Below are 14,033 nucleotides of genomic sequence, written 5' to 3' on the forward strand. Positions count from 1 at the left end.
TTTATTTGTTTTTGTTAACATCCTTATTATGGTCTTGTCCAGTGTCCTGATGCTGCTACTGCATTCATCTCTACACAGTAGATGGAGGCCAACTGCAAAACTTCAGGATTTGTTGAATACACACACATATCTCTGACATGTATTATAATCTAACTATCTGGTGTAACCATAACTGATGCATTTATCCAAAAGCCACTTAAAGCAACAGAACATTAAAGCTACATCCAATGATTTGATACATCCACACACACACACACACACACACAAGTTTCTTGGGGCTTATGGTGCAATTGCAGCATTCTTAGTGTGATGTGTTGCAATCATTGCTATGGGGTTTGTCCTGAAATGATCAATGCTACATTATGTTCACAGGAAATGGAGTAATGCAAAACATCTGCAATAATAAATATTACACATCAGAAGTAGTCAGTCTCACGCCTAGAAGGCACTGCTGGTTCCCTGTGATGACACTAGGCTTTCGTTAGGGTCATTTGAAGTATTGTATAAGAAAATCACCTCGCTCATGTCCATAATTTAAAAACGAACATTCCTGATATAAACTACCGACACAAGTAGCTAGGTCCCATGGGTGGGAGGTGGATTTTGTTTGGAACAGCACAGCGCACCAAGAAGCTGCAAGGAGTGTCAAAATCACAGTGGGACACCAGAGAAGCTTCATTGGAAGCAATTAGCATTGGCCCAAGCTTTAACATCCCCACTTCAATGTCTTAGTGAGAAGCCACAATGAGAAATACTAAAAAATAAGATTTGAATAATTAAATGTAAGAAATAAAATCAGGCTGAGTTGAGAATTCAAATAGTTTATTTCAAAACACAAAAACAAAAATACCATTACTGGTTAAAACACTTCAACAACCTGCCAACATCAACATGAAGTGACTGGTTTAAGGTTACTTGTGGAACAGTTTCCTACTGTAAAATGTGCACTGAATAAGGGCACCCTCTGGTGGTCAGTGGCAGACTCCCTACACATCATCAGCAGAGTCTTCTCCAGCCTTTATTTTGTTACGAAGGCTGCAATGGAATAGAAAGTAACTGTTAGCTCAATAGAATCTAAGCCTGCTTTAAACTATACGCAATGCATGTAGAAAACAAGCCAACAAATGGAAGTAATCAACTGGAGTCCCACCTGGTGAGATACGAGTGCACATCGGAGAAACCGTGGTACTGTGCCAGTGGAAACAGAATGCCAGTGGGGCAGCGCCCATCTCGCTGACGACAGAAGCTGCAGTTACAAATGCCACGACACGGTGGACACTTCCATTCCTGTGTAAACAAAGACACAAGATCCATCAGCCATCAAATGGCCACTTTAACTGCAAGTTCAAACGTGCCTAGAATCTTTGTAACAAAAAGAAGAACCATTAGTTTATTATGTCACCAGCAACTAGGATTTTTAATTGAGCCTTAAGTGATAGTATCTGTGGTCATTCAATGTCAAAGGGCCTGTGGCCATGAACACTGAATACTTGAGGGAATACCAGATTGATAAAATGAACTATGGATGAGGTCTGCATAAAATGCCATTAGGGTGAGCCTGTGATGCCATTTATATAGAATCAGCCAATTGTGTAAACCGAGGCTTTGAGGACACTAGTGGAATCTACTACAACACTTTGCCAAAGTGTCATGATGGCTGGGTCTACCAGCTCAGTGCATCAAGGGGCTTTGACATTTTACTTAAGGTCAACCACTTTTCAATCAATAAGTTGTGTGTGTGTGTAAATATAATTAATAAAATAAATAAATAAATAAATAAATAAATAAATAAAGTGGTCCACACCGGGTCAAGCAGAGCAGTGCGGATATCCTCTCCATAGCGGTTACGAAGACATGGGCCGCAGAACTGTCCCTGGATTCCACGGCAGTCCTCGCTGCGACAGCACGTTTTTGTGTCCACAGTTTTCTGTCGGCACTGATGACACGTGCTACCCTATAGAAGCAGAGGAAAGGAGAGCTTGATACAGGATTTGTCCAACCAAACCCAAGACCATTTATTCATTAGTCGCAACTCACCGTCTCGCGGTTATAGATCTTCTCGGTCAAGCTGGTTGCCACAAGCTCAAGCTCATCTTCGGTGATCTCTTCCACTCTGCGAATGACATGAGGTTTGCCCTGGCTGGGTCGTGGGGTACCTCTAGCGCGTGGGGTGCCCCGCACCTAACACATGACCACCATGGACTAAACATCTGCAGCCCTCAAACAGTCTCAACAGTTCAGCTCAACACGCACATATTAACTGCAAGGTCATAGCTTCTTTACATAATTCTACACAGAAAAACTAAATATTCAGTACTGTCTTACATGCAACATGTTTAAAGTGTTGGGGAAATGCTAATAACCTTGATTAGCTCCTAGTTTAAAGTGTTGGGGAAATGCTAATAACCTTGATTAGCTCCTCTTCTAGACTCCGCTCCAGGCCTTCCTCAGACTCTGTGACTTCCGTGGGTCCACCCATAGAGCGGGTCTGCCGGCGGGAGGTGCGTTCTGGGTTCCGCCGCTCCAGGGTCCCAGCCGTGGAGGAGCGAGGAGCCCGCTGCACAGCCAAGCTCAAGGTTAGGCTAGGGTTCACATCCTCCCAAGAGAAAACTAGTATCAGCAGCAGTGCATAATGGCTCCTATATTATGTTTACAGTATCATACATTTGCATTTATTCTTTTTGCAGACGCTTTCATCCAAAGTGACTTTCATATGTCAATTAAATAACAAGGGCCATTCTCCCCAGAGCAACTTGGGGTGAAGTGCCTTGCTCAACGGTGGAAGCCAGGAATTGAACCAACAACTTTTCAGGCTACTGCATGCAAGCTCATATCTCAACCTATGCACACCCTACTTACAGAACGGGGTTCCTTCTTGCGGTTCGGTTTAGCTTTCAGAAGCTCTCCAGGCATCTTTTGTAAATCTGCAAACAGCTGGGCCAACTACAGAGAGGGGGGAAAAAAAATAACCGTTTCAAAATGTAGCGACATCACACTGTGAAATATGTACAAGACATTCTTATTTTATTCTGCATTTGGCCTGTGTAACTTGTGTGATTACCATTGCTTTGTTTGCTTTTATGTTCTTAGCTCTTTTCTCGAGGAAAGAGGTGCCCTCTGATTCAGATTCAGATTCAGATGAATGGGGAGATTTTGGCTGCTGGACAACAGGTTTCTCCTCCTTCACCTCAAATGTGACACTTTTTTCAGTCTTCACAGGCTTCAAAGGCTTGATCCTACACCTTCCTCTTTTCTTGGCCTCCCACTCCTCTTCCTCCTCCACTTCATGATTGGGAGGAGAGGGTCCACGTGGGCGCAAGGCCACCCTCAGGGTGAAACGCTGACCGGGGGGTTTCTTGGGAGAGAACCTCTCGGAGTCTGGCTCATCACTGTCAGAGCCCTGTAGAAGAGATAAATCATTACACTGCAATGGCAGTACAATGGTTCTCCATCGCACATAATACTAATAATTAATTAATTAATTAATAAATAAATAAATAAATAAATAAATACAAACAAACTGTTCTACAAGAACATCAGCCACAAGCAGCAAATGGAACCATGTTACAACAGTAACTTTAACCTACCCATAATACATCTGCCAGGAGACAGGTACACGAAAACAGCAATAATTGATGCAATAACTAACTGTTCGAGCTCTACCCACAATGCAATTTTGTGACTAGGTCTTGTCTGATATACATTCATTCTCCAAGACAAATGAAAATGGGAACCTAACTGCTATATAGTTTCAGCCTCTTCATAAGCATATTGCTGTTCATATATTAAGGCCTATACTATAGCACAAGAAAATATACAAGGTTACATTTCAGTCTATGTGTTGTCAGTTGGCAGAACAGTGGATAGAGTGGCCAGCCATTGAGTATATTGGCGGGCTGTTAACTTGGCAGCAGTCAGTTTGGCCCAAGGTCAGAGCAAAGAAAAGCAATATAATTACCTCATCAACTGGCAACAGCATGAACCATCAACTTAAATGTTGTAGTAATACATTGGCAACACAATATTTTTTTTCTTCCATCCATGTTCCTTTAATCATGAATTATTTAATGTAATGTTGATCCAGTCAAAGCTGAGGCATAAGTCTGGCAACACCAGGCTAGCACAGACATGTAACGGTAAAGTCGATGTAAATGCCATAAATGTTCCTTGGATATATTCCACATCAGGTAATAGGAAACATTTTAAATATAATAAAAAAAAAATAAAAAAATATTTGAACAATGTTGTATATTGTTATTAAATTGAGTGACACCTCCAGCATCATTTAGACTTTAGATGACTTTGTAGGCTAAGCTAATCTAAGTATGACTAGCACCTAACCTGACTGCAATCACTTGCTGCTAGCCTATTAGTGAATTTGTTTGCCCAATATTAACACATTTAGTGTGCATGGGTCACTGCTTTAGATTAGGCCAGGGGTCTTCAACCTTTTTCAGCCCAAGGACCCCTTGGCTGAGACAAACACTGAGCACCTCCCCCACCCCAAATGCCTGTGCACGCACGCACAACATTTTCTACCGTAAGGTGATGAATCTTGGCCAATGTTGCTGAGCGACACTCTCCCATTGAGGTTGGGCAACATAATTTCTAACTGAATGATTGACACTTATGGGCAACGTTTTGAGATCATCTAATCAGAGTGCTAGCAATGGATCACATGACTGTTTCCAAAAGCTCAGTTTTTGAGAGATTAAGCTGAAGGTGGCCATATTTCATCCGGACTGAAATATCTTTTAGGCATGCAGAAATCTGATGTGAAACTCTTGAGTCCTCAGGTGGGAAAGATAAGTAAAGTTGAGTGTCATCCACAATGATAGTCAAATCCAATGGAGCAAATGGTCTGACCTAAGGAAATGATGTAAATAGAGAAAAGCAGGGGCCCTAATACTGATCCCTGGGGCACACCTGTGGTAAGGTCATAAGACTTTGATATCAGTCCTTGCCAAGAACAGCCTTTAAGGTAAAATTCAAACCAGTCAAGAGCTTTTCCAGAAATTCCCAGTTCAGATAGTGTAGAATGGAGAATGTCATGGTTAACACCATCAAAGGCAGATACATCTAGAATTAATACTGATGACTGAGCAGAGGACTTAGCTACTCTCAATGCTTGTCACAGACAGATAAGCAGTTTCAGTATAAGTATAAGTATATACTCTTTTGATCCCGTGAGGGAAATTTGGTGTCTGCATTTATCCCAATCCGTGAATTAGTGAAACACACACAGCACACACTAATCCCGGCGCAGTGAGCTGCCTGCATCAACAGCGGCGCACGGGGAGCAGTGAGGGGTTAGGTGCCTTGCTCAAGGGCACTTCAGCCGTGCCTACTGGTCGGGGTTCGAACCGGCAACCCTACGGTTTCAGGTCCGAAGTGCTAACCAGTAGGCCACGGCTGCCCCTGTCTGACCACTCTTGAAACCAGACTGCATAGGTTCTAGTAGGTTATTCTGATAAAGGAAGTCACATACTTGCTTGAAGACCACCTTCTCCAAAACCTTGACCTGACAAGAAAGGAGGAAGGGAGACAGGTCTGTAGTTCTTCACATCAGTTGGATTAGGTATACTTTTTTTTTAGCAAAGGTGTGTAACCCTTGCCTGTTTAAAAGAAAGAACTAGAACTGAGTGAAGTGTTGAACAGCAGGTGCGATAGACTGTAGTAGATGGGACAGGATCCAAAGGGCATGTTGTTGGAAGCAGTTGAGAGACCGCTTCCTCATCAAGTGGAGAGAAAGAGTCCAACAATGCAATCATGCTAACACAAGGTAAAGACCCTATAGGTTCATCAAACTGAACACTTATTTTAGCAACTTTTTCGATGAAAAATGTTGCAAATTCATAAAGACATAAGCCAGAATACAATTTACACTAAGAGGTGAGATCATGGAGCTAGAAAAAAAAAAAAAAAAAAAAAAAACTAAACAAATTGTTAAAATACCAATGAATTAACTGGTCTTCATTCTACAACGTCAATAGAGGGCACTCTCATTTGGCTACCACACCATAAAGCAGAGTATAGGCCTGCTGGCAATTTGATAGCCTACGCATCTGATATTGCTTACAAATCAATCATTCACTTTGCAACAGCAACAAACACTGCAAAAACATCAACTACTAACCTTAACATCACAAAATTCACCAATTTCACTGTCTGAGAAGCCATGAAATGTTTTGTCGTTTTCGGATTCTTCAGCAAAGATATCGGCAATCCCTTTAGAGAGGGAGGACATTCCCAGAGGTTCATTCTGCAAAGGAACAAACAAATGTGAGATAACAGACACTGCAAACCTAATAACAAACGGCAGTCAAATGGCCTACGAAATATGAGGTTTACATTTTCCATACTGCCGCTCCAGGTATGTAGCTTCACCACTGCTCAGCGAAAGTGAGTATCCGCCAACTCGGCGCACATGCTTATGAAGCCCTTTAATTGGATCAGCGCCTTGGCCTATCAAAGAGAGCGTGCGCGTATTGGAATTGGCAATTGAACCGTTCCCATTTACGGTAAATACATCTGCAAGCAGTCTGTGCTTTTAAACAGTTGTGTCCATTTTATCAGTAGGCTATGGTCCGGCCCGCGAGCATGTGTGGTTTCAGACTGCAGGTGCGTGGCTGGAGGAGTTATGGGTGGGAAACTCCGAGGTCATTCCCATCTCTTTGAACGCCGGTGGTTGAATTGTTTGTCTTTTTGAATCACTTCACTTGTTCAGTGTTGCGATCAAAATCGTATCTGCAGCAACAGAGAGGACTTGGATTTCCACGGCTATGCGTTTTTTGATTTGCACAGCCCTCTTTGCTGGTGAGTGTGCGTGTCCCAATTTCATCAGTAAGTTATTTTATAGGTATAGGTAGGTCTACATTTTAGATTTGGTGTTGGTGCCAGTGATCGCACTAATTAAACCAGTGAGAGTGAAAACATGAGACTATCTACATTGAAACTGTGTTTTAATACTATTTGAATGTTTATGTTGGCTACTAAGGTCCGTGTACCTTCTGTTCATTTGATTTTCAAGGTTGAAACAGTGATCAAAAAACGGATTTGAAGACCTTTACCTAAAACAGTATTTCCCAGAGAAAAATAAAACACAAATATTGAAGCATTTTGTGGAAAAAATAATCCAATATACAATGAGGGTTTGAATTTCAATATTGTAATTTCTGACATGTCTGACTAAGTTAGCTTGTTTACAAACATGTCTCTAATTCAAATGTCATAGGTTTCAATGTAGGACAGCCTAGCGGGGATAGGCTAAATGAAAAATTGAAGAAAGTGCCGATTTCACATTATTGTTGTGCGGATTTTGGATTTCGGTCATGGGGATACAAAGTTTAATATCCAATACAAAAACACGAGGACATTTCCTATTTTGTTTTTAAAAAATACAGAAATAAGGTCGATTTTCAATTTTCGTTTCGAATTTAAAAATCAAATAAACAGAAAATCATTGGTATTTGTTTATTTTCATTAGGCTATTAATCATTGACATTATTGTTTAATTGTTTAATTAATTACCAACATTTTTAAACTGTTCACTGTTGGACAAAAGCATCTGCTAAATCATATAACCTTATATATAGCATCAGTCCTACAATGGACCCTATCTGCTGTCACAGCTGAATTACAGAATTCCATATAGGGCACTGATGTTGTATATACTGTAATGTGTGTTGGAAATAGGTTCCGTCATTGCTGGTTCCCTGGGACCAAATAAGATGCAGCTGAGGAGATGTGAGTTTTTTGCCAGTTCCCGAAATATAGAGAAGGCCATGCAGTCTGGAGATGTGAATGGGACCGTACAATTCTGTGCAAAAACACAATGCTGTATAGGCTTCTTTGAGCTAATTGATGGTCACTTCAGACCTGATCTGCTTGGTAAGGGACTGTCTTTTGTCTTAAGAAACTTTGTCTAAGAAATAAAAACAACAAAAAAAAAAAAACAATCACAAAATAAGGAATCATTGTTTACTAATGTTACGCAACAGTTGTGTTAGATTGTGTTTTTCTGAGTTGCAGGATGCAGCCTGGGTGAGACGCCCTGTCCTGACACCACGTGCTCTGCATCTACAAATGTTGATAACTACACCAAATGCTTGTGCAGCTCGGACTTCTGCAACACTAACATTACGTGGAGCCCAGAGACGAAACAGTCACAAGCGCTCAACCCGCAGGGTAATGGCAAAGGTCCTTACTACTTCATAAATCATCTCATCATAAAATGATATTATTATTTTGATATCTAGAGATTTCCTAACATCTGTTGTCATATTTCATAAACACTTGGTTAACTCATCAACAGTTATACAAACTATCAAATGGTTTAATAGGAATTACCGTTTGGTTTCAAGAGCAGTGAAAAGCACAAAGATTATTTGCCTTTCATCTTTTGAGATGAGTTTGTCTATCTAATCCACCACTTCCACGGTTCCCTCTCTATATCTCAGTCTCCCTTTTCACTCAGCCCTTCAACCTTGGATACATAAACAAATACAGAGTATCAGCTTTGGCTTCAATTCAGAAGAACACATTCTCGTTTTCTTGTTAACTTGAATGATGGAAGATGTGGAAATGAGAATGTCCTCAACATGTTTTGTTGGTATTGTCATTCTTTCTGATCCTTTTTCCCCCTATCTGCAGTTGGGTTAAGCAACAGTGCGATCATACTCGTCATTGGCATCTTGATGATTTTGGTCTTTATTGTTATGGGACACAAAGTGATACCTCATCTCAGGCACTGTGGTAAGATCTTGAAAGTAACATTAGTGTCCTTTCTTTATTCTCACCCTTCATTTTGCTGATGCGAAGCCAGGTGTGTTTGTGTTCTCTGTCCTCCTCCTTTATGGAGTGACCTTGGCATGTTGTGGAATGCTGTCACTCCCACTCCTCCTCCTCCTCCTTCTCCCCACACATCTTTCCTCTTCACTCCCATGCATGTCTGTTCTTTGCAACTGTGTTAGTCATTCATGTAAAAACTCCAAATCAGTGCCAAATCTCTCTGCTCTCAAAGAGGCAGGATCATCTGTCATTCTTAAAAGTTCATTATGCTTTAGTAGCTATTCAGCTGATTCAGAGGTGGGTACTGATTTCAGAGATGATGTTAAGATGCTAGATTTTTAGCTAAAATATTTCCATTACCTCATTTATGGATTACCCTTTTTGTGCATTTTCAATGAATGGATATGCCACACAATTGACACACTTGCCTGCGTATTTAGACTTGTTCTGAACAGATGAAATGCATGTAGCTGGTGCACTGACTTCACCAAACCAGATCTCTCCGCTGCAGACAATGATGCAAACTATCAAACCTCATTAACTGAACAAAGAAATCCGACCTGCAGATACCCACATGATTCTTTACTTTGTGTTAAAGGAGAAAAGGCAGCCTCTTCAAATAAAGGATGGACCTCTCCCTGTTCCTGTTATATCTCAGCAATGTCAGACATTGATATGGAAAACATAAAGTTACAAAAGGTACGTAGGTAGGGACCGAATAGTTGGTCATTAGATAATGTATACAGTAAAGATTGGGTTTACAGGATACAGATTGACTATTTAGAATTTGCTATTTACAATAGGGGCAACCGTTGCCTACCGGTTGGGGAATCAGACCAGTTACCGTAGAGTGGCCGGTTAGGCCTCTGCCGGTAGGAAAATGTGGGTGGGGGTAGTGATTTTCATTACCTGTGGAATTTCATTTGTGGATGACTATTTTTGTGCATTTTCAATGATATGCCTCTCAGATGTCTAGCCACACAATTGAGACATCTCTCCATGTCCACATCCACATCCACGGCTGAGATGCCTAACAGGCGCAGCTGCCCTCTGCTCCGGGTGTTAGTCTGTTCTCCTTACTCTCCTGGGCCCGTATTCACAAAGAATTATGAGGCATGTGCATTTCAAAACATTGCGACATGAAATGCCACAAAAAGCGGTTTGTAAATAGGTGTTGGTGAGTTAGGAGTCCTCTCGACTTATAAGCTGTCCCAGAACTACTTGTAGGGCTAAAATGCTTTGTGAATTACTCTTAGTAAAGTCCTAGTGTTACGATTGACACTCCCATTATTTTTAGGAGTTTCTCCTAAATTCGACAGTTAGGAGCTACTTTTAGCCTTAAAATTCTTTGTGAGTACGGGCCAAGGTGTGTTCACTGCTCCTAGTGTGTCTGATTGTGTGTTCAATAACTACAGATGGGTCTAATGCAGAGGAAGAATTTCATGCAGGGTGAATAATAGTTTCGTTATATATAATGTACTGTAATGTGATGCATTGAACCTATACTTCTTTTAATTGATGTTTTTTTTTTCTTTACTTTTCAGATTGTAGCTTGTGGGCGTTACGGCATCGTGTGGCAAGGTAGTTACCAGGGAAATGTGGTTGCCTTAAAACTCTTTCCTGTGAAAAACCATCATGAGTTCACCAGAGAGAGAGCAATATATGCTCTTCCTCTCATGCTGCATGCTGGAATTGCACACTTCCTTGGTGCAGGCAGAGCAGTGAGTGGGGAACCTGTGCTAGTGTTGAAGCTGGCTTCACATGTGAGTTATTTATGTGTTTTTGACAGGTTTGTGTCACATATTTATTGGATGATAAGCAGTGTATTGATTACATTGATCAGTAGATTCAGATATGAATCTACTACTACATTTTAACTGATGTTCAATTGTTGAAATAGCATTTGAGGAAGAGTTTTATATGAATAAAGAGTTTTACAATGCTTATGATGTATATGAAAACTATTAATCTCATTTTACTATGTTCTCAGGGTTCACTAAATTCTTACCTTTCCAAAACTGTGATTACCTGGAGGGATGCTGTGAGACTCTCAAAGTCTTTGGCGGAAGGACTTGTCTATCTTCATTCTGACTTGTATTCTAATGGTATGTGCTAATGCCTGTGTACATTGTCATTAATATACACAAATAATAATAGATACTAGGTCAAATGAACAGAAGTAGTTTCATTTGAATTTACTGAATACTGCATTGGCACAGCATTAAGTATAATATATATACTCTTTTGATCCCGTGAGAGAAATTTGGTCTCCCAATCCGTGAATTAGTGAAACACACTCAGCACACAGTGAACACACAGTGAGGTGAAGCACTCACTATTCCTGGCGCAGTGAGCTGCCTGCAACAACAGCGGTGCTCGGGGAGCAGTGAGGGGTTAGGTGCCTTGCTCAAGGGCACTTCAGCCGTGCCTACTGGTCAGGGTTCGAACTGGCAACCCTTCGGTTACAAGTCTGAAGCGCTAACCAGTAGGCCACGGCTGGTAGTATTAAAGCTGCTGTCAGGGATTTCACAGGAAGTCACGTTTGTTTGTGTTTATGTTTAAATCTATTAGTAGACACTTTAAAAAAACGTACATTGTATTTTAATTAAGTACCAAACGAAACACGCCAGAGAGGTAGCTCACCCCTACCTTCAGTATTCCCAGGGAAATTCCACGCAGGGTTTTGTTTTTTGTCTGGGGACAGGCTGCCCCACTTTGTTTGTTTCCAGTTTTCCAGTTTTTTTAGCGGTTATGAGGAGATGATTGCTGAAATCAGAGGGGCAGGAAAGGCAATTATGGGCAGGAAAAATCCCTGACTGCAGCTTTAAGTCTTCTGTTAGAGGAAAGGTAGAACTTCAGAGGGGGAGTAACAAATGCAGCTGTTTGTGATCTCCCTATGCCTGTGGTAGGGATGCACAAACCACCGGTGGCTCACAGAGACCTCAGCAGTAACAATGTGCTGGTGCACGCTGATGCCACATGTGCCCTGTGTGACTTCGGCTGTGCCACAGTCCTGCACTCCTGTGGCAGCCCTGAACAGTGGCAGTGCCAGTCAAGCACCTCTCAGGTGATGGATGATTGCTGCTGACTTACAAGCGATGATTTGTTTCTTACTAACCATGCATGCAGAAACCACACAGTATTTAAATACATACTGTATGTTTTATAATACTCTTTCTTATTCTTTCTCTAACTCACATTCTCTGACACACGCGTGCACACACACACACACACACACACACACACACACACACACACACACACATACACAAAAGTGGCAAAAATATATTATCATAATCTGTATTTAAATTTACAGTGTAAAGGTTACTCATGACCATTCAATGTGTCCCTTGGCTATATATCTACTCTCCCTCCCTCCATGTCTCCACTGTAGGACCCTGTTCAATTGGGGACTCTGTGCTACATGTGCCCAGAGATCCTGGACCGATCTGTGGATCTGAGCAGTGGCCGCTGCCTGCTGCAGGGAGATGTGTATGCCCTGGGACTGTTGCTATGGGAGATGTGGATGCGCTGCTCGGACCTGTTTTTTGGTATGCAAAGGCATAGTACACTCACACACGCACACACTCCATGAGCATATGGAGTGTGTGTGGAGCATATATTTTGCCACCACGTCTCTTTCTTATAGATTTTCTTCAAGAGCTATGCTTATTTTATTAACTATGGTTTTATTTTGGTACTGTTCCCTACATTTATTAGATTAACATTTTGAAGGCTAATAAAAAAATACTTACTTTCTATTTCAGTTAAAACATAGAGGAAGTGGCATGATTTTAGACAGGCTTTCAATTAGTATCTATATAGACCTGAAAAAAGTGAAAAAATAGTTCCATTATTTACGTGACACAACTTTCCAGACCAAGCTGTTCCAGAGCACCACCTGCCTTATGAAGCAGAGCTAGGACCCAGACCCACTCTGGAGCAACTGTTTGTCTTTGTGTTTGAAAACAGAGGGAGACCTGCCATACCATCAACATGGTCTAAAGTTCCTCAGGTATTCCACTCATTACACCCATGGTCTAAAGTCTAACTCTATTGGCATCTTTATTTAGTTGCAAACATACTGTCTCCTAATGAGAGATGGAAAACAGACACATTCTGATCTGTTGCAGACCAAGAACTTTTCCTTGCAAGAAATACTGGAGGACTGCTGGGACCATGACCCTGATGCTCGACTGACTGCACACTGTGCTGCCAACAGAATAGCCTCCTTACCTACTGAATACTCCCTCTAGTGGGGGGAACATTTCTCAGGCAAATCACTACTAGATCAAAACTTGATATCTATCCACTGCATTGGCAGTGAACTGTTTGCTACCATAGGCAATAATGTTTGTCTGTTTGCACCTGGCTACAACATAATACTGAGAAGACACATATACACAATGCTGTAGGCCTATGGTTGGAGATAACCATGGGAATGTGACCATATTTGTCACAGCCTTAACAGCATTTGAAATGTCCAAACAGAGGAGGTGGAAGTTAAACATGCACAGACAGGCAGAAGTTGGGGATGGAAAATAGCCTATTGGTATAACCTTCTATGCAGGGCTCCACATTAATGGTTGCCTGGTTGCCCTTGGCTTCCAAATTGTTACAAGTGGCAACCAGATTTGGTTGGCTTTGGCAACCAAAACCTCATGCCTGGTTGCCAAACTTGCTCTGCTTCTATGCATTAGTTTTCAAGTTAATTTCAACAAGTCTCTTGACTATATATCTATCATGACACCACTGTCATTAGATTAATTTAACTATATTCAACTATATTTACAATAGCAGTTTATCTTTTCCATACATTATTTCACATTGCACTGGAAACCCTCTGGGGAGGTAATAAAGATTACCCTGAGCTTTTGGGAATGTTGTAAGGGATATACAAGGATAGGATACAAGGAAGTTTATTGTCGCATGCATATAGTTACTGGATGTAAGAAATGCAGTGAAATTATGTCTGGTGTCAGCCTATTTGTGCATTTATGGGGGTTTAGTAGATTAAGTGGCAAGGGCTGCATAAGTTATACGTTACGGATATACGTTGCCCATTATTTCCATGAATATCCTTTAAGACTTTACAGATCAACAATGACTGGTCTCGTATGCTTTTTTTTTCTTTTTACACCTTTAAAATGTAATTTTACTGTAGTTCAATCGGCAGAAAAGCTGGTTATTGTGGTGTAGTTGTCTGTTCATGGTTTGTTCTACATGCCTGGTCACTAACTATT

The 14,033-nt window shown here is 41.2% G+C and overlaps 2 protein-coding genes across 5 annotated transcripts; one reads left to right on the forward strand and one right to left on the reverse strand.

The window, feature by feature from the left end:
• Positions 1–805: 805 nt before the first annotated feature.
• LOC125302665 (cell division cycle-associated protein 7-like) lies at positions 806–6,441 on the reverse strand. 2 transcript variants are annotated; one of them, XM_048255982.1, is made up of 10 exons: positions 6,352–6,441; positions 6,137–6,262; positions 5,489–5,521; positions 3,062–3,400; positions 2,860–2,943; positions 2,408–2,557; positions 2,038–2,181; positions 1,805–1,954; positions 1,151–1,287; positions 806–1,035 (listed from the first exon to the last, which is right to left on the reverse strand). In XM_048255982.1, exons 1-10 carry the CDS (start codon positions 6,358–6,360, stop codon positions 987–989), a joined length of 1,221 nt encoding a protein of 406 aa, XP_048111939.1. In that variant the 5' UTR covers positions 6,361–6,441; the 3' UTR covers positions 806–986. The 2 variants fall into 2 exon arrangements, with proteins under 2 accessions (XP_048111939.1, XP_048111940.1); XM_048255983.1 differs by lacking the exon at positions 5,489–5,521.
• Positions 6,442–6,592: 151 nt separating this feature from the next.
• On the forward strand, positions 6,593–13,764 carry LOC125302664 (anti-Muellerian hormone type-2 receptor-like). 3 transcript variants are annotated; one of them, XM_048255979.1, is made up of 11 exons: positions 6,593–6,822; positions 7,696–7,890; positions 8,032–8,199; positions 8,653–8,754; positions 9,389–9,489; positions 10,335–10,553; positions 10,781–10,895; positions 11,700–11,857; positions 12,185–12,341; positions 12,669–12,805; positions 12,924–13,764. In XM_048255979.1, the coding sequence occupies exons 1-11, from the start codon at positions 6,783–6,785 to the stop codon at positions 13,044–13,046; spliced, it is 1,515 nt and encodes a 504-aa protein (XP_048111936.1). In that variant the 5' UTR covers positions 6,593–6,782; the 3' UTR covers positions 13,047–13,764. The 3 variants fall into 3 exon arrangements, with proteins under 3 accessions (XP_048111936.1, XP_048111938.1, XP_048111937.1); XM_048255981.1 differs by having other exon boundaries at positions 8,032–8,187; XM_048255980.1 differs by having other exon boundaries at positions 6,593–6,816.
• Positions 13,765–14,033: the final 269 nt, after the last annotated feature.

The sequence above is a fragment of the Alosa alosa genome, chromosome 10, assembly GCF_017589495.1.
Source record: "Alosa alosa isolate M-15738 ecotype Scorff River chromosome 10, AALO_Geno_1.1, whole genome shotgun sequence".
NCBI classification, from domain to species: Eukaryota; Metazoa; Chordata; class Actinopteri; order Clupeiformes; family Clupeidae; genus Alosa; species Alosa alosa.

Coding starts and splice junctions, on each gene's coding strand:
- LOC125302665 (XM_048255982.1), bottom strand. Junction 5,522..6,136: donor GTGAATTTTGTGATGTTAAG/GTTAGTAGTTGA, acceptor CTTTCTTGTCAG/GTCAAGGTTTTGGAGAAGGT. Junction 1,955..2,037: donor AGATCTATAACCGCGAGACG/GTGAGTTGCGAC, acceptor CTGCTTCTATAG/GGTAGCACGTGTCATCAGTG.
- LOC125302664 (XM_048255979.1), top strand. CDS start 6,783: ATGCGTTTTTTGATTTGCACAGCCCTCTTTGCTGGTGAGT. Junction 10,896..11,699: donor TTCTGACTTGTATTCTAATG/GTATGTGCTAAT, acceptor TGCCTGTGGTAG/GGATGCACAAACCACCGGTG. Junction 12,342..12,668: donor CTGCTCGGACCTGTTTTTTG/GTATGCAAAGGC, acceptor ACAACTTTCCAG/ACCAAGCTGTTCCAGAGCAC.